This window comes from Thalia democratica, chromosome 3, assembly GCF_965202585.1.
Source record: "Thalia democratica chromosome 3, ktThaDemo2.hap1.1, whole genome shotgun sequence".
Taxonomy (NCBI): Eukaryota; Metazoa; Chordata; class Thaliacea; order Salpida; family Salpidae; genus Thalia; species Thalia democratica.
The window spans coordinates 100,294,553-100,322,349 of NC_139167.1; the positions used below are offsets into that span (position 1 = coordinate 100,294,553).

At 28.7% G+C, this 27,797-nt stretch overlaps 1 protein-coding gene across 1 annotated transcript; it reads right to left on the reverse strand.

Annotated features, from left to right (window-relative positions):
- Nucleotides 1–771: 771 nt before the first annotated feature.
- LOC145832005 (ras-related protein Rab-5B-like) lies at nucleotides 772–27,797 on the reverse strand. Its single transcript, XM_082939366.1, has 5 exons — nucleotides 27,617–27,797; nucleotides 9,827–9,978; nucleotides 9,348–9,470; nucleotides 5,006–5,099; nucleotides 772–2,102 (listed from the first exon to the last, which is right to left on the reverse strand). Exons 1-5 carry the CDS (start codon nucleotides 27,777–27,779, stop codon nucleotides 1,972–1,974), a joined length of 663 nt encoding a protein of 220 aa, XP_082795492.1. The 5' UTR covers nucleotides 27,780–27,797; the 3' UTR covers nucleotides 772–1,971.

A 27,797-nucleotide genomic window follows, 5' to 3' on the forward strand; every position in this document is an offset into this window, starting at 1 on the left:
ATCAATAGATGGCAAATGATGTAAATGTTTCATAGAGTACTCAAAAAAAAACTTTTGAATTTGCTTCAATTTATTTATTTCTAAAAAGCACGTCTTCAACAGAAATGTTTGCAAATTCTGCTTGCGGGCCAATAATGTACTTTTTGACTTAAAAGGATTTTTTGAATAAATGGAAAGGTTTATTATAATAAATTTTATTTCGGCTCTAAATTTAAGTAGATACTTATGCTGTACTATTGATTACTTTATATTTAAACTTTGAAATAGTATTTGGTTTTGATTTATATATTATTTCAAATGACTGAGGCCCGCGAGCAACTTGAAGTAGCCCGCTACTTATTTAAGTATCATTTCCCATGACCATGAGAAATGATTAACAGTGATCGCAAGAAATAAGAGTATAAAAACTAAAAATGATTATTTAATAAAGATTAATAAAGATTCTATGCGCGGGCAGGAATTATTAATATTCCTATTATTTGAACCAGTAGTTTGTCGACCATAAGTGATATCATCAATAAAGAATCAATTCACTATTCATAATCATGTCTCTTATTTACAACTGGATGTTTTATTTACTAAATAATTTAGCAAAACTTGTTTCGATAAACATAGGCTGGTTTAGTGTTTCTAAATAGGGCTAACTTTAAAACACAATTACTCAATATTTTTGTATAATTTTCAAGTACAATAATAATTTCGTACAATTGACACAACTTCTATGTATTATTTTTATTCGAAAGTTTAGGAAATCAAATATATAGAAAGAGTAGCTACAATAAAGATGACATGCAGAAAAAATGCGAAAGACATGTTAAAAGTATAATATGGATGTAGTAGTACGAAATATAATCATTTAATTTTTCATTATTTTTGAATATGTTTTTATTTATAGCCTCTAATTTCTTTAAATGTAAAAAATTAAACTCATTACACAATTTAAAAGATTTTTAATGGTTAACTTGTACATTTTAAATAGTCAACTTTAGCTTTGAATGTGGTTCAGTTCAACATTTTAACTGCAAAATATTTAGACTTATGTGGGTTTTATTAACTTTAACAACGAAATCTTAACACTTACTACAACTAGACAGAATTTATTTTCAGTGAACTAAAAAAATACATTAAGAAATTCTTTTTCAATAGAACGAGACTTTTGTTTAAGATCAGCACCTATATTTTTAGTTTATATTTAAAAAAAAGCATTGTTTAAAATTCTGTATTTTATGGATGAATATTTGTTAAGTATGTTGAAAATTAGTGAAAAAGAAACTTTATTTAAAATGAAAAGTCTTTATTTTACTGATTGCACGAGTAAGTACTTACAAATAAAAATTTAAATCAAAACATTAACGTTTCATAGATTTACAATAACAAGTTGTTAAATAAATCAAGTCTAGTTATCAGAAAAAGTTCTTACACAAAAAAAAAGTAAAACTCTTCAAAATTTCCATAAATAGTAAAAATATTCCGCAAATATATATTTAATTGTATAATATTATGGTGTAAACTTGTTGAAAATATCTTACTTATAAAATGTCTTTTTTAATGCTTACATATGTATTTTATAATAATTGATGAAAATAATATAAAGTTAAAAAAAAAGAAGAAAAGTTTGGAACGGTGAAAAACCGCAACAATAAAATAGAAAGAATAAAAAAAGATACATAACTAATTTAATACTTATAAAATTTTAATGATAATTTTCAAGTTTGTCTTTATGTTTGAATATCTTTTTGCTTATACTTCAGTTAACTTTATTAACAGGCCTTGAAAAGTTTGTAAATAAAAAAAAACTCAATAACGCATCTTAACTACAAAAGACATTATTGTTAACTTTTTTAAATGAAACTTAAATTAAACACAAGAAAAAAATCCAAGCTTTTTAAATTCTATTTTTAAATGTGTGAAACTCCTGTAAATAGTAGGTGGTGATTTCTCCCGCCAATCAACATTTTCCCGCCAAAATTTTCAACGCTCCTGATTGGAGGAGGAGCCCCCGCAGCATGATTTTGATTGGTTCTCTCCCTGTTGGTTGCTGTCGCCCACGTTGATTCCCTGCTGTCTGCCGGACGGTTGGTCGTTCTTCGGCAGTTTCTCAGCTGTGAGAGGAAGATATTTTAATTTGAAAATGAAAATTGGTGTTTAACAAGTTTATTTGTTCAAAATTACAGGTTTTTTGTTGATGATTTTTGTTGAAAATTCCAGGTTTTTTAATGACTTCTGTTCGACATTCTACGTTTTTATACAGAATTTCTTATATTCCAGGATTTTTTCAGGTTTTTTTTGCCTAAATTATTTAATTCCAGATTATTTGGCAACCCTGTAATTAGTGGGATCTAATATTTAGAGTAGTGAAAATGACTAGGAAAGATTTTAAGTTGGAATCTAAATAAAACATATCGATATTTTTTTAAGAACAACTAGAATAGAACGTGATGCTACAAATTTTTTTAAAATTTTGAATTAATTGTTTTAACTTCCATAACTTAGATCTCCCAAGACTGAAAATCAAGTACCAAAATGAACAGATCAATATAAAACAAAGTTTCATTCAAATGCTATAAGTAACACAATTATTTAAATATAACTAATAAATTTAATTTAAACAAATATTATTGTCATCAACAATATTGTTATTTAAGAATATCGAAATTATCATTTACTAATTCAGTATTGAAAATATGTTAATTTAAATATGACAGATAAGGTAGAGCTAAGTATATAATTTATGTATTTTTCATAATTTTTAAAAAGGATTCTTTTCATACGTTTTGACATTTATTGATACTTCTGTTATATATTTGGAGTAAATTGTATACTTTACTTACTCATTATTTATGATATATATTTATGAAATTCAAGCTTTATATTAGGTTGGAAATTATCTTAATCTTATGATACTATAGTTAAAGTGTTTAATTGAGTAACTTATAATGGTAATAGGTCAAATATATCAAAACAACAAAGTTGGTTCGAGTTTATTGACTTTGATGTTAATTGATTTTCCACATAAAGTTGAAAATCTTAAGAGTCGCATTGTGTCAAAGTTTTCATACTAGAAGTTGTTTACTTTAATTCACTTAAAGTATATTTTATTTACTTTGGAGTTTAAGTGTTTAGCTTTTTATAACTTTTCAAATATAGTTTGTTACCTAAAAACGAATCTGAAATACTGTTTTTTTTTTTCATATACATTTTTAGGTAACAAATAAATATTTTCAAAATAAAACTTCAAACGTCTTATCCAAGTAAATGACACTCAGTTTACATGAATAATATGTTTTTAATTTACTCATGTTCTTAGTTAAGGTTAGCAAACTACCTCATACATACATTAATTATAACTACACTTCAAAAACAAGGCAGAATTTCTGTAAATAATAATAATAGTTGTATTAGCATTTGTTTTGAAAATATTGGTTTTAGTGCATGTTTAGCAGATTTGTAGAAAACTGTGGTTTCAACTTTTAGGTAATTAAATTTGAGGGTTTCGCCTTAAGAAAATGTTGACATAACAAATATCATAAGATAAAATTTCTTTGAGTTTAAACAAATTTAATTTTTGTACATATCAGCAACTAAAATTTATGTTTTATCATTGTAACATTAACATTATAAAATACTTAAGACTTAACAAAACAAATGTGGTCAGCTTTATTTTTTTTTTTAAGAATTTTGTTTTTACTATTCACTATTGAAATTAGTTAAGTTTACTTGATAACAAAGTGATATTATTTTTAATTGGCTACTTAAATATAATAAAAAAAACAGAAAATTACCGACTGTATGATTAATTATAAATTATAAGTAATTCATAATATTATTTGAAAAATTAATTACTTTAGTTAAAATTTAAGTTAAAACAACGTTCTCAACATAAACAATAAAACACAATACACAAATATATTACGCATTTCTTTTCAAAATTTAAAAAACACTTTATGATGTCATAGTGTGTATACGTAAGATCACGTTTTTTGGTTAAAAATAAAAAAAATACCACATGTGACGACCAAAAAGAAACTTATAATGCCATAAAAATTTCGACATTTGAAAAAAAAAGTAACTTTCAATTTATTTGATAAATATTGATTTAAAAATTTAAGTTTTTAGTAGTTATTGTCATTCTTTTACATTTTATGTAAAATAGCTTAAGGTACAATTACTTATGTTTCATTTAAAATGTTATAGTATTTATGTATTTAAGATATACTTAAAATTTTCAGTTCTACTTAACTTTACGAAATATCAACTTAGTTTCACGTTGTAATAAACATTTAAGGAAACATCTAAGGAATTAAAAAATACTTTGATCTTACATAAAAGTTTCAACCTATTTAACATTTAACACCTGTAAGCTTACAGTTAAAATGTGTTTTTTCTAGATAAAACTGAGATAAATTAAACAAGATAAAATCATAAAAAAAAAACGTTTAAGTAAGCTGTATATATTTGAAGTACGAAGAAGCAATTGTTTTAAGTACTACTTTTGAACTAAAAATTTAATACAAATTTTAAAAAATTATGTTTTTATCGCATAAATTTGTATTATACTTAAAAACTGCACTAATTTATAAGTAACTATAGAAAGAATATAATATAACAATTACATGTTTTACTGTAAACAATGTTGACACATTTTAGTAAAAATTAACACATTTTATTAATAATAAACTTTAAGCATATAGTGTAGTGCGCTAATTTTTTGTTGTTGTTATTATTTGTAATAATTAAATTTTAATATTACTGCACAATTAACTACATGAGAAGTACTTTATTTAAAAAAAATTAAGTATAAGAACATATCATATACGTGTAATTTATTACATTAGTTACTTTTACCAATATAATTTAGTTATTTTTTTAAATATAATATCATATTATTTTTTTTACAACAAACTATGCAAATTATTGGATTAAAGTCATTGTATTTATTTTAAAACAAATAAACTAACCAATAGCAAGAATAAAATCATTTATTTTTATTTTAACAAAAACTAACCGATAGCAAGAAATATATCATTGACGTGCATTGCTGTTTTAGCTGAAGTTTCCATAAAAAGAAGTCCGTTTTCCTCACTGTATGCTGCTGCTTCCTATAAGAAAATAAAAATATTTAGTTATTTACTTAATATTTTAATAATTGAAGTAGTAGTTCTTAATAGTATCAGAGAAGTTTGCATATAACACTTTTTTTACAAATTCAATATTTATTTTAGTAATAATAATGTTATGTGACATTTTTGCACTATAAACTGCTGATTAATAGAATTATATATTTAACTTATAGTTAAAACTAACAATAACTTAAAGTTTGCACATAATACTTAGTTTACATCACATATTTTTACTCTCAACTAGTGTAGCATATAAAATAAAAAACATATGGAATTGAGTTGATGTTATTCAGTGAATAATTGTTACTTATTATCAACAATAAAATTTGAAACAAATTTACCTTATTTATTGGGGGACATTTGAGAGTATGTTAACTTAAAGAAGCTTCAAATACAAAATTTGTATATATTTGAAACATTAACTTTATATACATATTGAATATTTGATTGTAATATTTAGTATAAATAAGTATACATTTTTTAAATGCTTTAAAAATTAAAGTTTTGTGTTTCAGTTTTTTCAAGTCAATTCAATTATGTACACAAATATCACTTACGTGTTTATATTAGTGCTAATTGTCAATAAACTGTGTGCACTTAATTTTATTTTAAACAAAAAACAAATGCATATACAAATTAGCTTATAAGATTTTTAAGTTTTATTAAGTTTTTTAATACATTCTAAAATAAATATTAGTTAACAGAATTGAATTCAACATGCTTAATTTATAATTTTACCATTATATTTATCTGAATAATGATATATAACTTGCGATAAAAATGGTTGAACCAAGAAGGCAAAACAACAGAAATAATTTAATAAAAAACTGGGTTAATTCAATTAAGATGTCTAGTCAAAAACTCAATAAAAATTTTACGCAAAAAATCAATATGCTAGATTTTTTTCAATTTCGAAAAATGGTTTAATTTATCTTTAAATAGGAAAAACAGCTTATAAGAAAACATAAATACATCAAATGAAAAACTGTAAGAAGCTAACTGAAGTAAAAAAAAATGTTTCGAGAAAAAAGACTGAAGTTTTAACTTCAAAAATGCTTTGTTTAAATTAAACTACAAATTTATGCAATGAATTATTTTATACATGATCAAATCAATTTGAAAAAAGTTCAACTTATGCAACACAAAATAGGTTATTTTCAAAATTGAAATCATAAATAAAATCTATAAGAATAGGAAGAATTTGAATTTCGTCAAAAAAGAAAGAAGTTCAGTTTTTAGTTGTACGAACTTTTGTTCTATGTTTCGATATTTTAACAGTAAAAACTTGTTTTTTACTAAAACAAAATCAACTAAAACAGTTTGATTTGATTAACAATTTGTGTTATATAATTTCAATTTTTGTCCGAAGAATAAATAACAGACTTAATTCTTTTAAACTTTTAAAAGTTTAAAAAATATGTTTTCTAAATTCAACTTTTAGCTTTTTTTTATTTGGTAAAAAATGCAGTTTTTGGTTTCAAATCTCTTTTTTACTATACCAGTAAATAAAAACAAATTGTTATTTAGTTTGAACAGCACAAAAGGTTAATGAGTAACTAAAAAACCTACACAAAAATACTTGATGACGCTGTTTAATTACAATTGTATAAACTTATCTACTTTCAATTTTAACTTATGTGAATTTAATAAAAAAATATGGTAATAGGTTAAAAGGTGTACATTTTAACTCAAAATTACTAATCATGTTTTAATTCAATTTTTTGCTAGCTTATTTATTACAAAATATGAATTTAATATGAATATGAGTTTTGTTTAAAAACATTACTTTGTTTTAAATTTATTTCAGTATTGAAGAAAACAACAATAACCATTTTTTTCTATAATTGAACTTAATTGATTTTAGTTATCACATGTTTTTGCCTTCTGTTGCAAAATAATAAACTTTTGAATAACAGCTTTTTTTATTATAAAATTCATACTTGTTTATAACATAAAAAAAATTACTTAACTTAATTATTTTAGTTCTGATCAGGCACTTAAAATTGTGTTTTTAATTCAACTTGGTTCTTTTTATTTGAATTATTAGATTTAAAGATACACAAAATTGACATATCAACTAATTAAAGAATATTAATAGAATTCAAATATGTCCTATGATTACACTCACTATATTTTTAAATTTATTAGGCCAACATACTACATTTATGAAAAAACAAATAACATACAAAACATGAATATTATTAAAATAGATGACAAAATAAAATGTTTGTCTTGGACTTTTGAAAAAGTAAACAAAAATTAACATTATAATTAAATTATGCTTTTCTAAATTTAAGATTAGCATAAGCTGTTTTTAATTAAATTAATTTATAGAACAATCGAGATAACAGATATTTTAGGAGAAACTATAACACTTTGAATAAACTAAAACATGTTGTACAAATTTTTATTTTTTTCAAAACACAATTTTCAGAAAAAAAACTAAAACACTGTCAACTAAATTAATACTTGCAAAAAATTATATCTCCTCTCACTTTTGAATGTTCATAAGAAAATTAAACGCTCAATTCAGTGCAGTGAAAAAAAAATCAATAAAACTTAAAACTTATTGTGCAATATATACATTATATAAACAGTGGTTTTTGCTAAAAATACAAAAAATTTTACCATAAATAATTTTTAAAAAGAATTGATCATTATTGTATAACTTGAAATTTTATTTTTACTCAAGTTATTTTTTAATCAAATTATTATTGAGCTAAGTTTATTATTGCAAAACTTTATTATTTTAATTAATCTTTACAGAAGTAACCTCTTTTAAAAGGTTCTACTAAATCAAGAATTCTAGAAACACTAGAAAATTTTATCTTATGTAACACTTTAATTTATTTTTAAATGGGAAACTCAGTGATTTTACACAACAGCAAAAGTTAAAAACTGGCATCAAAGTTCATCCTTTCTATTCTAAATTAGTAAAACATGCTTTGAATTATCAGAATAATGAAATTAAATTATTTAGAATTGAAAATAATCTAACAGCATATGTATTACTACACAAGTATAGCATTTAAGTAAAAAAAGATCATATTCTTATATTATTATGTCTTATGTATAATTATGAAAATTCAACAACTAATAAAAAAACTTTTATTCAAAGATACAACAAACAATACTTTAAAATAGTTTTCAACTTGTTTAAGTTTCAAGAAATAATCGAAGCTTATGTTATTTGTTAACTACATATACAACTTTAATTTTTTTTTATATTTAACTTATTATTTTTGGTCTTTTTTGAGAATCATAGTATCAAAAACAATACTGAAGAAACCTATGTTGTTGTATGAAAGTTTATTATCACAGTTTAATTATTCAAAGGTTTATAAAATGACTTATAATTTTTTTTTAACAAACATCTATCATCGATGTCAACTCGTCAGCTTTTATTCTCAACACCTTGATTTCAAATTTTAACGCATAACAATCTATCAAATAACCAACTAAGTGTTGTCAAATCAACATTTTATTTAATTTTTTGTAATTTAAACTAAGGTTAACATGTGTTAACTTATATTATTAGGTCTTTAATGTTTTTGCTAACTTAATAAATACAATACAACAGTGAATTGACTATTATATAAATTTTTATTATTACAAAAACATTTTTAATTGAAATTTAACATTTTTAATTCTTATTTTCTTAATTCAACTTATAAAAAGTATATATATCCTACATATAAAAAAAACAGATTTCCCAAAACCATATTTCTAATCACCTTTTGGCAAATAAAATGTTTATCTTCAAGTTGTTTTTAATTATTTCTCACAAATCAAAACTTTTAAATTAAGCCATGTACATTAATAATGTTATACATTTTTACTTGTATAAATATGATGTTTAAACAAATACTATCAACTTAAGTTATCATCAACCTTTTTTTAATAGAGGTTAGTTTTTTGTAATAACAATTAACAACTGTATTTAAATCAAACTAACGTAATGCTCAACCGTTTTTTAATAGGTCAATTATTTGCTATATTTATTAATAACCACAAAAATTAACATCGTGTTCAACCATTCTTATTCATTTTTTCTAATAATAATATTTATTTTTTTATCTAATTTAACTAACATCATGTTCAACCATTCTCTTTTGCGTGAGATCAGCTCTTTTTTTATTTATTATTTAATTACACTTAGTCAGGTTCAACAGTTTTTTTTCAAATAAGTCTAATTTCTTGTTTATATATATTAATAATAAAACTAACATCGTGTTCAACCATTCTCTTTTGCGTGAGATCAGCTTTGTTGCCAGCAAGTGCGATAACTATGTTTGGTGATGCTTGTCTCTGCAGTTCCTTCACCCAGGTCTTTGCGCGTCCGAATGTGTCCTAGATACGTTTATCAAGTTTATTTCACATAAACATCCATGTTGTTAATACTTTATATTTCTTCAACAAAAAAACTCATTAATATCAATTATAAAAAAATTTATTTTAAATTTTTACATCAAAAAGCTTATAATTTAATTTTATTTTTAGTAATAATTTAAATAATACAGCTTTTAATAAAAAACATTCCTATAAAAATTATTTAGACAAAAAGTGTTAATTTTTTCCCTTATCTCTACTAACAAAATCCTTCTTTTGATAGATATGCGTTATGTAATAAAATTTATACCTGATTAGTATGTCATACACCACTATAGCAGCCTGTATAACATTGGTAATATTTAACAACAAATTACCTGATTAGTGATGTCATACACCACAATAGCAGCCTGAGCGCCTCTGTAGTACATTGGGGCGAGTGAGTGGTACCTCTCCTGTCCGGCCGTGTCCCATATTTCGAACTTGACCGTCGTGTCCGACAAGCAAACCGTCTGCGTCAGGAAGGCCGCTATGTGTGTGGAGAGAAAAGAGTTAGAAAGAAGTTAATGGGACAAAATTGTAACTAGTGTAAAATTACATAAATGAGTGATGAAAGTTTTTGTTAGTTTAGAATTACTTATACTTGAATATATTGTATTGTGACTAAATCAGGTGGTATTATTTAATGTTAATACACGTTGAAAAGTGAAGATAAAATGTATAGTAGAAAAGTTTAAGTTAAGCCAGACAAAATTGTAATTTGTGTACATTTACTTTTACTTGAATAAATTGTATTGTGACACCCATTCAAGGTTACTATTGTTTTACTTTTAACTAGCGAAAGTAGAGCGAGAAAATTACATATTTCAGTGTACAATCAATTTTGGTTAACTTTAAAATTTCAATTTATAGTGTTAATGTTTACCAATATACTTTTAACTAGCTACATTCGCAGCTATACTAAGAAAATAAATGTATTTTAATATTGATATGTATAAGCCGAGATGTAGAAGGATTAACTTTTTTGTATGATACTTACAAAAATAGTGTGTGTACAGTACAACTAATACTCTAGTGAAAATTATATATTTTAATAAGTAGTGTTTAACTGGTACTCTTTGCAATTAAATTTTAGTATAAAGAATAAAAGTTACAAAAACATTTTATTATAAATTAATTAAATATGAAGTTTCAAGTTAATACAACGTTTATATTTATATAATCCAACGTCTTACTAATATTAAAATTAATTTATGTGTCAAGTTAAATAAAAGAATTGAAAATCAATTCATTAATTAAGTTGAAGATCTGTGCAGTTAATGCAGATGTTAAAAACATTTGATAATCAATTGTGTTCATAATGTCTAACTCAACTCAGTTAAATAAAAGTTTCAAGTATGAAATGGTAAGTGTGTCATTAAGTTCGTTCAATAAAAAAATGTAAGAAAAAACTACAAGTTATTGTGCAATATAGAAACATTATTCATCTCAATAAAAAAAGAAGGCTAAGAGTCAACCAGTAAGCTGTGAAAGTTGTATATAAAACGAACATGAGAAATTCAATACATTGTGTACTAAAGAGAGTTAAAATTATACTTTCACATGATAATATGGATTGTGCATGATAAGTAAAAGATGAGAAAAATTACAGCTTGGGTTGATAAATTTCAAACATTAAGTTTTTCATTTATACATGTTGATTTAGGTACAAATTAATAAAAACGTAATCACAGTTTCCCTGCTAGGTTAAGTATTACAGTCAACGTGTTTTGGGACATTGAAAACGTTGCAATTCACCCCAAGCGAATTATTAATTGTCTTTAAAAAAATATTCCTTTTTTTAGTACCAAAAATATATTTATGACAGGAAAAATGAAATCTGACAAGGTTCAACTTATAAAGATTATATTAACAAGCTAAGTTGAACAATTCATAAGAGATATGCTGTCAGCTAGAAAATAAAAAAGGTGTTACAAATGCTGTAACTTTCCATGTCTCATTTTTTCAACCTCTCCAAATTGTATGTAACATCTCTGTGTGAGAGAGTGCTGAAAAACTAATAAATAAATGAGAAAATAGTACTAAAATACCTAAGAAAGCATATATTAATTAAAATAATTGTATTTATCTTTGCTAAGCAAAAACGTATTGTAAGTGTTTAGTTTAAAACAATTAAAACTCAATACTTCACGGGTAGTACATTAGAAACCACTGAATTAATCTCAGCTATAAAGAGAGCAGAACATTTTCCATCCAAAAGTTTGGAAAAGAAAATAAAGAATATGGTTGAACGTAATGTGAATATGAAAAATGTGTTGACAACTTACATGCTGACTAAAGTTTTCGGTTTACAAGTTCTAGCTAAGCAGAATTTTAGCTACATTGAGAGCTGCTTTACAACACTAGCTCATACGGTGAATATAAAAAGCTAACTACTTTGTACAACAACAAATCACAACGGAAAATTAGTCAGTTGGCAAGGCTTTAGTACTGCTGAAATTAATCGAACAAAGATATGATTTAGATATGGAGTCAGTAGAAATAACTAACTAATTTGTATAACAACAAATCACAACGGAAAATTAGTCAGTTGGCAAGGCTTTAGTACTGCTGAAATTTATCGAACAAAGATATGATTTAGATATGGAGTCAGTAGAAATAACTAACTACTTTGTATAACAACAAATCACAACGGAAAATTAGTCAGTTGGCAAGGCTTTAGTACTGCTGAAATTAATCGAACAAAGATATGATTTAGATATGGAGTCAGTAGAAAAAACTAACTACTTTGTATATCAACAAATCACAACGAAAAATTAGTCAGCTGGCAAGGCTTCAGTACTGCTGAAATTAATCGAACAAAGATATGATTTAGATATGGAGTCAGTAGAAAAAACTAACTACTTTGTATATCAACAAATCACAACGGAAAATTAGTCAGTTGGCAAGGCTTCAGTACTGCTGAAATTAATCGAACAAAGATATGATTTAGATATGGAATCAGCAGAAATAACTAACTACTTTGTATATCAACAAATCACAACGGAAAATTAGTCAGTTGGCAAGGCTTCAGTACTGCTGAAATTAATCGAACAAAGATATGATTTAGATATGGAATCAGCAGAAATAACTAACTACTTTGTATATCAACAAATCACAACGAAAAATTAGTCAGCTGGCAAGGCTTCAGTACTGCTGAAATTAATCGAACAAAGATATGATTTAGATATGGAATCAGCAGAAATAACTAACTACTTTGTATATCAACAAATCACAACGGAAAATTAGTCAGTTGGCAAGGCTTCAGTACTGCTGAAATTAATCGAACAAAGATATGATTTAGATATGGAATCAGCAGAAATAACTAACTACTTTGTATATCAACAAATCACAACGGAAAATTAATCAGCTGGCAAGGCTTCAGTACTGCTGAAATTAATCAAACAAAGATATGATTTAGATATGGAATCAGCAGAAATAACTAACTACTTTGAATAACAACAAATCACAACGGAAAATTAGTCAGTTGGCAAGGCTTTAGTACTGCTGAAATTAATCGAACAAAGATATGATTTAGATATGGAATCAGTAGAAATATTTAACAAGACTTGAGTGTTAGCGATCAATAAAATCTCATCATTTAAATATTTTTTAACTTTTTTTTCTTAGAATGTTTACAATCATTATCATTAAACACATTCAGTCATATGTTGTGATAACAATAGAATATTTAAGTTGAGAACCCAATAGATTCAAAAACAAAGGAGTTGATTTTAAAGACGTAATAAGAGAACACATTAAATTTAGATCTTGATGACTTGGCATAATGGGTAAAAGCAGATTTACTTGGATGATATTTCAAAGAAGTGATTATTTTTACTAATTTTGGAAGTTTAATTCTAGTAAAAAATCTTTAGAATAAACTTCCAGGTAAAAAACATTTTTTGAAAGAGTTTTTTCTAAACCTCATCGACTTAAAATACTTGGCGGAGCATTCATTTTCAGCAAGGAGAAATGACTGTCGAAAAAAATAATGAGCTTCAGCCACCACCTTATAGTACGAACGATGAACTCGATGTTTCAAACATGAATGAGTCCATGGCTACATCTTATGCTGACACATCGTATGTTGACCATGCTCAGGTTGAATGCGTGACTGAAGTAATTTCAATAGTAGAAGGGTCAAGATGAAGGAAAAATGGGTAATAACAGTTTGTTATGAAACTGGCGAGCTATAATTTTCAATATAGACACTTAGTTTCTAGGATAGTTATACTGACACAGTAGAATATTTTTAAATTATTAACAACTACCTATTTTTTAACATATTAGCAACTATCGTAACAGTAGATGCATAAAAAAATTCTTAATTAACTTTTAGTAGTTTATGCTGAAGACACTTTTGAATGTCACATTCAGTCTTTTTTCAAGTTTTATTTATTTTATAAAATTTATAATTATAATGAATTTTTAAACATTTAGCTATAATTACAAACACAAGTTTACCAAAAAGAAAGTGTTTGCAAACAGTTATCAATAAGGAAAGCAGCTGACGAAAGAAAAGCTGTTTTTAGCAAGACAAAAGAAGTTATAATTAACCGTTTTTTCGGTAAAATCCTTGACTAGAAAATGGAAAACAAAGGAACACCTTCCAATACCCTTTAAGTTTCATTCCAAACTTCATTGACTTAAAATACTTTTTGGCGAAGCATTCAGTTCTTATGACAAGAAATTAGTAATTTGAAAACTGTTGTAGAAAATTTAATACAAGTGTTGGTTTTGTTGTATTTTAAAGATGCCAAACAACAAAAACATTTGAAAAAAAATTGGAAATCTCTTTCAACAAATATTAACAGTACCTGAAATTATTTTGCTTTATCATAATACGTTTATTTCAGCTACATCTTAAAAAAGCAGTAAAAATGGACTCTAACGAATCAACTAAACAAGAACTTGTGCCCTAAAAACAGTAAATATGCGTGACATACAGAGAATTACTAGCGTATGACTACTTAAACTTACACTTCCGTCGTGTTTAACATTCATTTCCAACTCAAGTATCAAAAAATCATCAGGATTAGAACGAGCAAAAGGAAAGTGAAGAAAGAAATGTTAAGAACAATTCAGGCACCTCAATATGGATCCTTACTAGTATATCAAAAATGTTACAAAAGGAAAATCAAATTGAATAAACAACTTGCTGGGTCTATCATTTGGACGACAAATCGGACAACATACTAATAAGAGAGAAGATAAACACTAAGACTCAAGTCTTTGAGGTGAAATTTGTTGATTTCGGATGCACTCACGTTGAAAGAGTTAAGTTTTATCAAGACACCTAATGCGATATGGAAAACTAGTTGATACGGAAAAACTCTGCTTCGTGAGCTCCAAATTTAACAAAAATTGAATTTACCATCAGGCCTTGAAAGCGGGAAACGTGCTTTATAACAAGAATACAAGAGAAACCAAACTCATTGACTTTGGTCACGCAATTTGTTTCAATTAAACGTCATGTTACTCCAACAGCGGCTAGATAGACAAGTGGCATCAAACTCAATACCCAGACAAGAGTTTTAGGTAATTGAAGATCAGGAAGACTTGTGGCACCATCGATTGGAGAACATCGAAGCGAACAAGGAGTAGTTCTACGCAAGAGACGCCAATTTCTAAGTTGCTATATTGGAAACAAATTATTCAAAGCAGATTGAAATAATTAAATGAAGAATGGATTGTACCGGATCCCGATTTTGAAGAGAGCAACAAAAATTTTGACAACAATTTTTCAGGTACGACTCTCGGAACTCCACAACATCGAAGCGAACAAGGAATAGTTCTACGCAAGAGACGCCAATTTCTAAGTTGCTTTATTGGAAACAAATTATTCAAAGCATATTCAAACAGTTAAATCAAGAATGGATTGTACCTGATCCAGATTTTGAACAGAGCAACAAAAAGTTTGACAAAAAATTTTCAGGTACGACTCTCGGAACTCCAGAACATCGAAGCGAACAAGGAGTAGTTCTACGCAAGAGACGCCAATTTTTAAGTTGCTTTATTGGAAACAAACTATTTTTTTCAGATTTTCAGATTTTCGACTTTTCAGATTCAAAAGAACTGGCTTCCATGCAATCGGGTCGAGACAGTCCTGCGACAGCTTACTGTAAAGGAAATGTTTACGTCTTCGGCGGGTTTAATAGAAATATCGAGCTCGTCCCGACAGTTGAAAAGTATTCATACGTCACTAATGAGTGGATTGAAGTTTAGCAACAAACCCAATACCCAGACATCTTTAAGAAACGTGCTTTACAACAAGAATACAAGAGAAATCAAACTCATTTTGATTTAATTTAACCTAGTTTTAAGCTTTTTATAAATAAAAACAATAAATTAAAAAAAGGCCATAATGGTTCGTGAAATGGAACTTGTGTTTGGGCACCAATTTTGCTTGTTTGTATCAAACACACAATATTTATCCATATTTTTTTGGGCTGGGGGCATGGTATCTCTAAACAACTGCTGAGGCGCCAATTCCCCTCAGCGGTCAAGTTAAAGGTGTACAAAAACCACACTGTTATCAGGTTCTACTCAACCAGAACTGCATTCTATTATGTTCTGGCTGGGTCACTACGTATCAACGGACAGAATGTGAGGGTGAATTGGTCTTACAAGAACCATAACCCGGCCACTCTCATCCAACAGTTGATCGCGCAGGGTGACCAAAATGTTTACATGATCAACAACTGGCCACATTACGTGGTCAAGTGGTCGGGACCCGGTGTACCGTATGAAGCTCACCCCCAGTGGCCTGTTGCCAACACTAATGGTCCATATTGGCCGATTTGTATTAATCTAACATCATGTTTTTTCGACAGCGGCTTGATAGACAAGTAGTAACAAACCCAATACCTAGACAAGAGTTTTAAGAAATTGAAGAACTTGTGGAACCCCAGAACTCTAGAACATCGAAGCGAACAAGGAATAGTTCTACGCAAGAGACGCCAATTTCCAAGTTACTTTATTGGAAACAAATTATTCAAAGCAGATTTAAACAGTTAAATGAAGAATAATTGTACCTGATCCCGATTTTGAAGAGAGCAACAAAAAATTTGATAAAAATTTTTCAGGTACGATTCTGTACCTATGTAAGTCAATAAAATATCAGAGGAAATGTTTTGAAATGGGCACAAAGTACTTATCAGTTACCATTTGAACATCTTTGATAATAAACAAATAGGGAACAACATCTTCGGCACCTCACAAACCTCATTTGAAATGGGCAGACTTTGAAGGAACGAAACTGCTAGGAAATGAAAAGCAACACTACTTTGATCTTATTGAAGCGCTGGAAGACACTATTACATAAATGGAAACAAACAAAAGTTTTCTTCTCAAGCATCAAGTTGTTTCTTTTGCGGAGAAGACTTTGAACGCTGGTATTTTATCCGATGTTTTTTATAAACAATTTCAATTTATTTTTCGGAATGGTGAAATTATTTAACTTTTCAAGCAGATTTTATTGTTTACAAACTTTAATGCTTTCGTAAGATGATGGTTGTTTGCAATCAGACTTTTATATTAACATGGGGATTAATAGTCAAGAGTTAAACAGCTGGGCGCTGTAACGATCACCTGTTATCAAGCTCCTTAGAAGCCAATTAGTAGAAATGACTTTTGGCAAATAAAATGTTTCTTTACTTTAGTTAAAAGGGAGACAAATCGAATTAAGATAGATAAAGTTATTTGATAATATCTCTCTACATCAATTTGTGTCAGAAAATATCAACGTACGTGAGGGCAGTTTTGAAAGTTTTAGTTCAAATCATAACACATCAGCAGTGACTTTTGAAACAATCGTCGTTTCGAAAGAATAAAGGTTTGTAAGCTGCTTCGTGACCTCCAAATTAAACAAAAATGGAATTTACCATCAGGCCTTGAAAGCGGGAAACGTGAACAAGAATACAAGAGAAATAAAACTCATTCACTTTGGCCACGCAATTTGTTTCAATTAAACCTAGTTTTAAAGTTTTCTTTAGATAAAAACAAAACGTTTATGTTTTTTCAACAGCAGCTTGATAGACAAACCCAATACCCAGACAAGGACCGAGACAAGAATTTAAAGCAGAATAAAAATCCGAGGATCAGAAGAAGTTGTGGAACTCCGGAACTTGAGACACCGGAACGAGCAACAAAGAATATTTCTACGCAAGAGACGCGGGTGTTTGGGGCGTGGGACAGTGTTTTTGAAGTTTCTTTATTGGAAACAAATTGTTCAAAGCAACATTAAAAAAGGTTAACTATTAAATCTGTACCCGATTCCAACTTTGAACAGAGCAATAAAAAGTTTGATAAAAAATTTTTCAGGTACAACTCTCTGTACCGATTTAAGACAATAATATATCAGAGGAAATTTCGGTTTTGAAATAGGCACAAAGTACGCATCAGCGACCATTTGAACATCTTTGATTATAAATGAATAGGGAACAACATCTTTGGCACCTCAGAAACTTAAATGGGCAGACTTTAAAGGAGCAAAATTGTCAGGAGATGAAAAGCAACATTACTTTGATCTTTTCGAAGCGCTGGAAGACACGGTTACATACAAATGGAAACAAACGGAAGTTAAGAAAAAAACAGCTATAGTAAACCAGAAAGATGAAGATGAGAGCGTAAAAGAAAGTCCGCCTGAGTATATAATTTGCCCAATTTGCGGAGATATTCCTCTTTTATCTCAAGCAACAAGCCGTTTCTTTTGCGGAGAGGCTTTGAACGCTGGTATTCCATCCGATACTCAATTCTCCTTTTCCAGATCGAAGACTCACCAAAGCCAAACAAGGATCTGTCCAACACTAAGTATGGATATATCCAGTTTGAGAGTGAAACTTCTGTAATGTTTTTGCAAGATGGTGGTTACTCGCAATCAGACTTTTATATTAACATGGGGATTAATAGTCAAGAGTTAAGCAGCCGGGTACTGTCACGAGCACCTGTAATCATGCTCCTTAGAAGCCAATTAGTAGAAATGACTTCTAAATTTTATATTAACATGGGGATTAATATTCAAGAGTTAAGCAGCTGGGTACTGTCACGAGCACCTGTAATCATGCTCCTTAGAAGCCAATTAGTAGAAATGACTTTTGATAAATAAAATGTTTCTTTACTTTTGTTAAAAGGGAGACAAGTCAAATTAAGATACATTAAGTTATTTGATAATATCTCTCTACATTTCAAACTGAAGTTAATCTAAAGTGGTTAGTATGAAGGAGGTTCATGTAACAACAAAATCCTATAAAATACCATAATATAAAATATTTTAGAAAATATTCAAGTACGCATAGTTGTAAGAATTATATATAACACCTTTGAGAAAAACTAACTATGAAAGGAATAGTCAAAAATTTGAACTGGGTATGTTGTTTTCAGAAACAAAAAAGAATACTGGTTTGCGTTGAAGCTTAGTGTTCTGGAAGAGGACCAAAATGAAGTTTTAAAGACCAAACAGAGAGTCTTCTTTTAAAATTTTTAACAATATAGTTTTAAGAATTACCACGTTTTAGAATATAGAGACATTTCTTGTATAATGTTGAGTGAGCAAGTGGTAAAGTATAGAATTACAATCCGGTAAAGGCTTCTCATGAATAAAACAATTAACAATTTATTGTAAGCTCTTTTTGAAAGAGAGCAATCGAAATAGCTAAAAAATACATTGAAAAACAATAGGTTGGAGTGTAAAATGGAAAGTTGGCAAGTGGTTACAGAAAAACAAGTTGAGCAAAAGGCACAACAAAAACAAATCTTTCATGGACCAGGTGTTATTGAAACAGGCGTACAGGTTTGTAAAATGAAATTGGTTGGTAACTTAACAACATATTTTAATAGTTGACTTATTGCCGTCTGAGCCAGGGAGAACTTGCGGAACCATAAAAGCAGTAACAGCTACCGCAGCAAATTGATCTGGAGCGTCCCGTCCGGACTGGACAAGAAGACGTTTGTCAAACTGGTTCAGGTTTGCATCAAAACCAGGAGCCCCGGTCCTTTGGGCGGGCGCTGCAGACACTGCCCAGGAGCAAGGCTGTGGATCAGACACTTTCTCAACAACACTCAGACACTTGTCATACCTCACAAGTCATTGTGTCTCAGAGGCACAAAGCAGTGGTGGCCAGGCTAAAGGAGAGTCTGGACCTCAAACAGTACCTCTACCAGGCAGGTGAGTCCGAAGACATCAGGCTGATTTTGCACTAGCGGGCAGCACAATAGCATTGCCATTGTGAACTCAGGCATTGACTTTAGTGAGTACGCCTGTATGCCAAAAAAATCAAGAAAATTGGATTTAAGAAGCCCGTTCTGGAGGCTATGTCAGTGGAGGTCAGGATAGTAGAGTCTTGGAACCGCGACCCGCAGACGCACATTAAATTTATATAATATCATTTAAATAGGATTTTTCATTATCTAAATGTATAGATGACGTGTTCAAAGACAATAAAATTTATTTTGTAATCATAAATATATAATATTTGATTAAGCTGTATTACACAAATATTTATGTTGATTGGCAGAGCATATACTTTTCATAAGGAAAAAAAAATTGTTTTTACTTGGATCAGAAAAATGTTGATGTCAACAAGGTATATTCATATAAACAAAACTGCTTTATAAGTCTATGATTACAAAAAATACCTGTAAGAAGGCACCCCGACAGAAGTTGTGTCAGAAAATATCAACGTACGTGAAGGCAGTTTGAAAAGTTTTAGATCGGATCAGCTTTGTTGGAACACATCAGCTTTGTTGCTGAATGCAGCAGTTTCAAAGAAAAAAAAAATTGTAAGCTCGTTTACAAATTAAACAAAAATTGAATTTACCCTTGAAAGCGGGAAACGTGAACAAGAACACAAGAAAAATCAAACTCATTGACTTTGGCCACGCAATTTGTTTTAATTAAACGTCATGTTTTTTCGACAGCAGCTTGGTAGACAAGTAGCAACAAACCCAATACCCAGACAAGGACCGAGACAAGAATTTAAATCCAGATAAAAACCAGAGGATCAATAGAAGTTGTGGAAAAACACTGGAGCAAGCCAACAAGGAATATTTCTACGCAAGAGAAGCGGATGTTTGGGGCGCGTTTTTAAAGTTACTTTATTGGAAACAAATCGTTCAAAGCAACGTTGAAATAGTTAAATGAAGAACGGAATGGATCTGTAACTGATCTTAATTTTGAACAGAGCAACAAAAAATTTGATAAAAAAATTTTCAGGCACGACTTTGTACCAAAATAAGTCAATAATATATCAGAGGAAATGTTTTGAAATGGGCACAAAGTTATCAGTGACCATTTGAACATCTTTGATTATAAATGAATAGGGAACAACATCTTCGGCACCTCACAAACCTCATTTGAAATGGGCCGACTTTGAAGGAGCAAAATTGTCAGGAGATGAAAAGCAACACTACGTTGATCTTTTTGAAGCACTGGAAGATACGGTTACATACTAATGGAAACAAACGAAAGTTTAATCTAAAAAACAAGTTGTTTCTTTGCGGAGGAGACTTTAAATGGTATTTCATACTTTAATGCTTTTGCAAGATGATGGTTGTTTGCAATCAGAATTTTATATTAACATGGGGATTAATAGTCAAGAGTTAAGCAGCTGGGTGCTTTAACAATCACCTGTAATCAACGGTTGACCCTGGTGTATTGGCAGCTTTTGATGCAAGCCCACGAGATTCGTGAAAAGTTTTTCTTTAGAACTATTTTAAGACAGTGTTGTAAATTCATATCTCCATAGTAAAGTTACAAACATTAATATTATCTAGTGTTAAACCTTTTTTTATCAGAAAGCTAACAAGTTTGCAATGCTGAACGAATAATTCAACAAATACATGTAGGGTTGCAATAACCTTCATACAACATAATGGTTTTTTAACAAGATTTATCCAGTCTACAATAATATTGGTATAAAATTTAAAGACAAGTAAAATAGTGTTTTCCATGGAACTTTGGGGAAGTTATTTTGACTGAAGGCAAATTGAAACGGAGTCCAGTTCAGTAAGGGTGTTTACCTTTCTTAAAATTCTTTACATCATTCTTCCGTAATAAATTTTGTCTAAAAAAGCAAACTTTTTGACATTTAATTGTAAAAAACATTAAGTATTTTTTGTCATCTTACAGCATGGAAATTGCCTTATGCAGATATTTAGCAATGATATTTCATAAAAGTAAACAATAAGCAGACTGATAACTGTTAGATAAAAAAATGCACTCAATGCAAAAATTATCTCCTTACTGTTTGTCAATGCGTTAAACAACAAATACAAAGTCCAAGTTAGGATGCACAAAAGGAAGTGAAAAAAATACTTTGTTTTGTAGATATGAAAATACGAAAAAGATATGGTACTGAAGTTGGGTATGGAAAAAGCCAAAGTGATGAACGCATTTCAACAACAACCGCTGTTAGAGAAATGCAAGAACATACAGATATTTTGCTGTAAGAGAAATGCAAGAACATACAGACATTTTGCTGTTAAAGAAATACAAGAACATACAGACATTTTGCTTTTAGAGAAATACAAGAACATACAGACATTTTGCTTTTAGAGAAATACAAGAACATACAGACATTTTGCTGTAAGAGAAATACAAGAACATACAGACATTTTGCTTTTAGAGAAATACAAGAACATACAGACATTTTGCTGTTAGAGAAATACAAGAACATCCAGACATTTTGCTGTTAGAGAAATACAAGAACATACAGACATTTTGCTTTTAGAGAAATACAAGAACATTTAGACATTTTGCTTTTAGAGAAATACAAGAACATTAAGACATTTTGCTGTTAAAGAAATACAAGAACATCCAGACATTTTGCTGTTAGAGAAATACAAGAACATACAGACATTTAGCTGTTAGAGAAATACAAGAACATACAGACATTTTGCTTTTAGAGAAATACAAGAACATACAGACATTTTGCTTTTAGAGAAATACAAGAACATACAGACATTTTGCTGTAAGAGAAATACAAGAACATACAGAAATTTTGCACAAAAGGAAGTGAAAAAAATATTTTGTTTGTACAAAAAAGATGTGGTACTGAAGTCGGGTATGGAATAAGACAAAGTGATGAACTCAATTCAACATCAACCGCTGTAAGAGAAATGCATGGAGAGACATTTTGCTGTTCTCAGGTCAGCACAGAAGTTAATTAGATGACAGAAAAAAACAGATGAAGTAAACACCATCAAGCTTGTCATCAATTTTCAGTGAAATTTGAATTTAAAAAAAAGAGCAGACAAGGGAGTTACACAAAGAAACAGGATACTGTTCTCCAATCATATGCACAGAACACAATGGAGAGATGACAAGAAAAATTAGTGAAAATTTTTGCAATTTGCTAACTTTATAATAACAGCTATTTGTGAGTTATACGTACAGCTCCCTGATATTCAAAATAAAATTGAATGGAAGTTGAATTAATTGTGATTTATACATGACAATTTAAATTTTGTTGAGACTATCGATCATTAATTTATATTTAATAATTTTACGCAGTTATATTTGTTTAAAAATGTCTCAACTAGCAGGAAGACCTACTTCAGACGAAAATAATGAAGTCCCTCAAAAGTATTCTGAACTTTATCACTTCAAGAAAGGAAATACACATTTGTTTACAATTTTTAATACAATATCTTGTGAAAAACCAGTTGCCAGTGATTTTAAACAAAGATTCGCTTGAAACTGTGGAGTAATACCAGACTTGCTGCTATTTCACTGAGTAAATTAAAGAGCGAAAATGCTCCAATAGTCGATCACACAAAGGAATTCATACCAAAATTTATTAATGTTTATAAAGGAATTCCAACCAAAGTAACAACTGATGACATCCAAGTTATATACATATATCATTCAGAAGCTTCTCCCGCGCAAAACAAAACCAATCCTGCTTTGGTGGACGATTCCGTTTTAGCTGAGTTCGATCCTTACTACGTTCCTTCAGTTGACGTATCAGCTTCACAGGCTACTTGTCAAAAAATGTTAAGTAACGTAGAAGAACTGAGCAACCTCACGAACGAAGAGGAATGCGATATTTACGAACAAAAGTTGCGCACAATGAAGTATATCATGGAAAAAAAGGAAAAAATTATTAACTGATCCACCTTTTCTGTTGTGAACTTGATGAAATAAGAAATAGAAACAATATGAGCTTATGCAACAATATGAGCTTCCTGCTCGTAGACAAAAGTCCCTCTCCAACTGAATCTGGCAGCATCACTACTGATTGTGAAAGAGACATTCAAAAGACTACTTTAGCAGAAGTTCACAGGCAGTGTTCAGAAAGTAGCGGTTCAGCACTCATTGAAGATCAAACACCTCTCCAAATTAAAACCAAAAAAGTTGCAACAAGCGAAGAGTTTGATGAATCCGTACCCGACTTCGACTTTGAAGCAAGTAACAAAAAATTTGACAAAGAGTTTTGGAAGAAATATTATGAATTTTGTATTAAGTTGGAAAGAATGTTGGACAACAAAAATGAAGAAGATTGCTTCTTTTATGACAAAAGCAAATCTTTTTATGACAGGATAACCTGTGAAAGCACCAACCCAAAAAGGTAAGTTAATTTTTTATTCTTTTATTTTTAATAATAGAGTTTTTTATCAATAAATTATTAAATGAAATTGTTTTTTTGTATATTACAAATAAACTACAAATAAAAGAAACTGTTGTTAATATTTTACTACATTGCAGTGAACGTATGGGTAAGGAAGAACATTGGAGGAAAAATTTATTTGTCTTTGGAGTAACTGGTCCTTTCCACAGCGACGGAAAAGGATACTTTACCAAAGAGGAAGCAAGCGAAAACTCTAATAAATCTGAAGTAAATTCATTCAAGACCGAATCGAGTGAAAACTCAATTGACCGTGAAGCAATTTCTCTTGGTTATGAGTCGAGGATTACATCTAGTGACTCTACACGAAATGATCATGGTTACTTTTCATTACTGAAACCAACTTATTATTCAGAAGCTCCTCCCGCGCAAAACGAAACCAATCCTGCTTTGGTGGACGACTCCGTTTTAGCTGAGTTCGATCCTTACTACGTTCCTTCAGTTGACGTATCAGCTTCACAAGCTACTTGTCAAAAAATGTTAAGTAACGTAGAAGAACTGAGCAACCTCACAAACGAAGAGGAATGCGATATTTACGAACTAAAGTTGCGCACAATGAAGTATATCATGGAAAGAAAAATGTAACTTAACTTGATAACAACAGGTCTAAGTAAGATATCAGAGAAATAAGTATCTGCTGCCTGATCAGTCAGAACAGAAGACAATTAGATGACAAGAGAACAATGAAAGTTTTTGGATGTCAAGTTTATCTGGCAATAAACTCACTACGTACGGGAAAAGGGAAAGTTAATTGATTTTCTTATTGTGATAAAATTTTTTTATATAACTTGTTGTAAGTTATTATATTTATCACAGCTTATTAACAATAATTAAACATTGCCTCCATTTGTAATGACAAACGATGGAATGATGGGAAGATCATCTGATGAAGCAAAATCCGATAATGAAATATCTTATCAACACGTGTAAGACTATAGTAAACAGCTGTGGAAAACAAAAATTTATCAGTTTGAAATGTAGGAAAAATATTTAAAATAATAACTGTTGAACTTTTTCAAACAATAGATAATCAGTATTTGTTCTGACCCTGGATTTACCGCTTACTTTACTCATTAACACAAAAAGTGTAAACTTACACTTCACTACCTTAAAAAATTTATTTTTATTGTGAAAGCCAATTGATTATCTTATGTGTAGAAAACCGGCAACACAATACAAGTTCAAAAACAGTCAAAAACTTGAATATTAAAACAACACTGCCAGAAGTAAAAAGAGAAACTGTAATTTTATCACCAGATGGTAAAAAAGTGTAATTTTGGTGTTTCTAATTAATTAAAACAGACTTTTGGGGCAAGTATCCGCTTCAAGCAAGAAAGAAAATAATTTACAAAAACTAGATAGGTACAAATCAACACCTTTTTAGCAGAATCCACCAATTATAGAACAATTTATAAAATACAGAGTTTTTATTTTGATCAAAAATTCAATGATGTTCATCAAACTCTAGAAATATTTGAAAAGCCAGGGGAAATCATCAGAAACCTATTATTTTTCTTAAAGATGTTTTTGGTTTTAATATAACCAAAGATATTAAGAATTATTGGGCTATTATTGAGTTATAAAAATACCAATTACCAAATGTGTTTTGGTTAGAGAAAGTAAAAAATTAACGTTCAGTACTCAATGTTTTAAGAGTTTAGTTTGTGATCATTGCATTACGCACGAAACACTGTTTAGAATAAAAACTTCTAATTTGAAATGGTCTATTGATGTTTTGTACTCAGTCCAGTTGAAAAGCTTTGCTTATTAAATGGATAGAAGAAAATGCACAGAGTGTAATTTAAGAAAGTTAGATTTCTTTTCAATTTTTTTGTGTAATTAAACATGATTTACAATACAAATTTGAAAAACACACAATATTTTAGGTTTTATCTTTCTTTAGTGTGTTATATTTTGTGATAAAACGTATTTTTTTAACTTAATTACAAAAATACAGACTTATAGTACACTATATAACAAAAAGTTTGATAAATACTTCTATATCACATGCAAATACAATATATATTATCATCAAATTTAGAACTAAAACAAACAAAGTGGTTTGGCATTGAAACGCTTCATTGATTTTTGCACTTAAAACTCAAGTGATCTACAATTTAAATAAAATTTTCTTTTATGATTTCGTATCAAATTATACATATCGTTTGAAATTAACTTTGAACTCTCTAACTTTTTTATAAACACATAAATTTTTTGATTAAAATGTGAATTTATTATTTTTAATAATTTGTTTAACACTTATAACTTAATTTTCGAATTTCTCATTTCTACACACATAAATGGATAAAATATTTGAATTTGTTCAACCAATTACTGTGTTCTTATACTGATAACATAGTTCTTTTAATTTATATATGGATTTAATGGTATATTTAATGTAAACTAAAAGTTATTATATTATAACTACATAGCTTTGAATGAAAAGTATTATCTAATTTAGTTGAGAAATTTAAAAAACAGCTGCTTTTTACTATAAGCATTTGCATGTAATGCTGCATAAGGAGTTAAAATAGTTAAAGTTAATTTTAGGTTTACTTATTTTTTACTTTCCTTAAACTTAAAAACTAAGCTTAGAAGTATGTTATTTATTTTGTTTATTTACTTTTTTTGCCAATGATATCAATTATAAAGTTGTAATTTTCCAGTACATATAAAGTTTTATAGTCATAAACACTAAATGTAACAAAAAAATCTTTAGGCTACTACTACAACTATGTTAACCTATATCAATCACTCATTTTGGTAAAAAAAGTTTTTTTTATTTGAATAATTTATGTTAAGTAAAATTGACAGCAAACAATTAACTTAAATACTCTTTTCATTAGAGTCATAAATAATATGAACAAATTATATATTGGCCTTTATCATCAAATTGAGTAAATCTGCTAATATTACAGAAATATAACATAACATTCTTCTAATATTCTTTTTTATGTGTTATTTTCATTTATTACTTAGTAGAACATTATATATATGACAATCAACTTAAAATTAGGCTTTTTCAATGGATTTATTTTATGTGCTGGACTATAAACTTGTGCACAAATTATAATTATTGCTTTGTCACTAAGATTTAATGCTAACATTGGACAAAATTTCTAAACTATTGTTAATACTTCACAACACTTGTTACAGCACTGTTCATCTACTTAAGCAACCATGATATGCGTTGCTTTGTAAAACATGTAATTAAGATTTTTTATACTGCTAAGAAGGTATGCTTTGAATTATTAAACATCAGTACTTTTAGAATTTCTGGTATACAACTTATTAGGCTGGTAACCTCATTTATAAGTCAATACTTTTTTAATACATAAAATGAAATCTAAATTATTGGTTATGTATTCATAAAAAAAACATTTAACCAACCCCCTAATGGTAAATTTCTAGTTCATAAATTTAGTTTTAGATAATTCAACAAATATTGTTATACATTATTACTCATATGAGTATTTAATTTTAATAACTTTTTTAACAAACCCCCAATAGTAGATTCCTGGTACTCGTGAAACTGTCCCTTGACAAACCTCAGCACAAGAGAACTCTTACCAACGGCAGATTCGCCCAACAACACCAATTTGAACTGGCAAACTTTGCCCGGTCCGCCCTGGCTGTTCCTCTGTCCTGCATTTCTTGATGCCATTTTTCTTTAAACTAATAT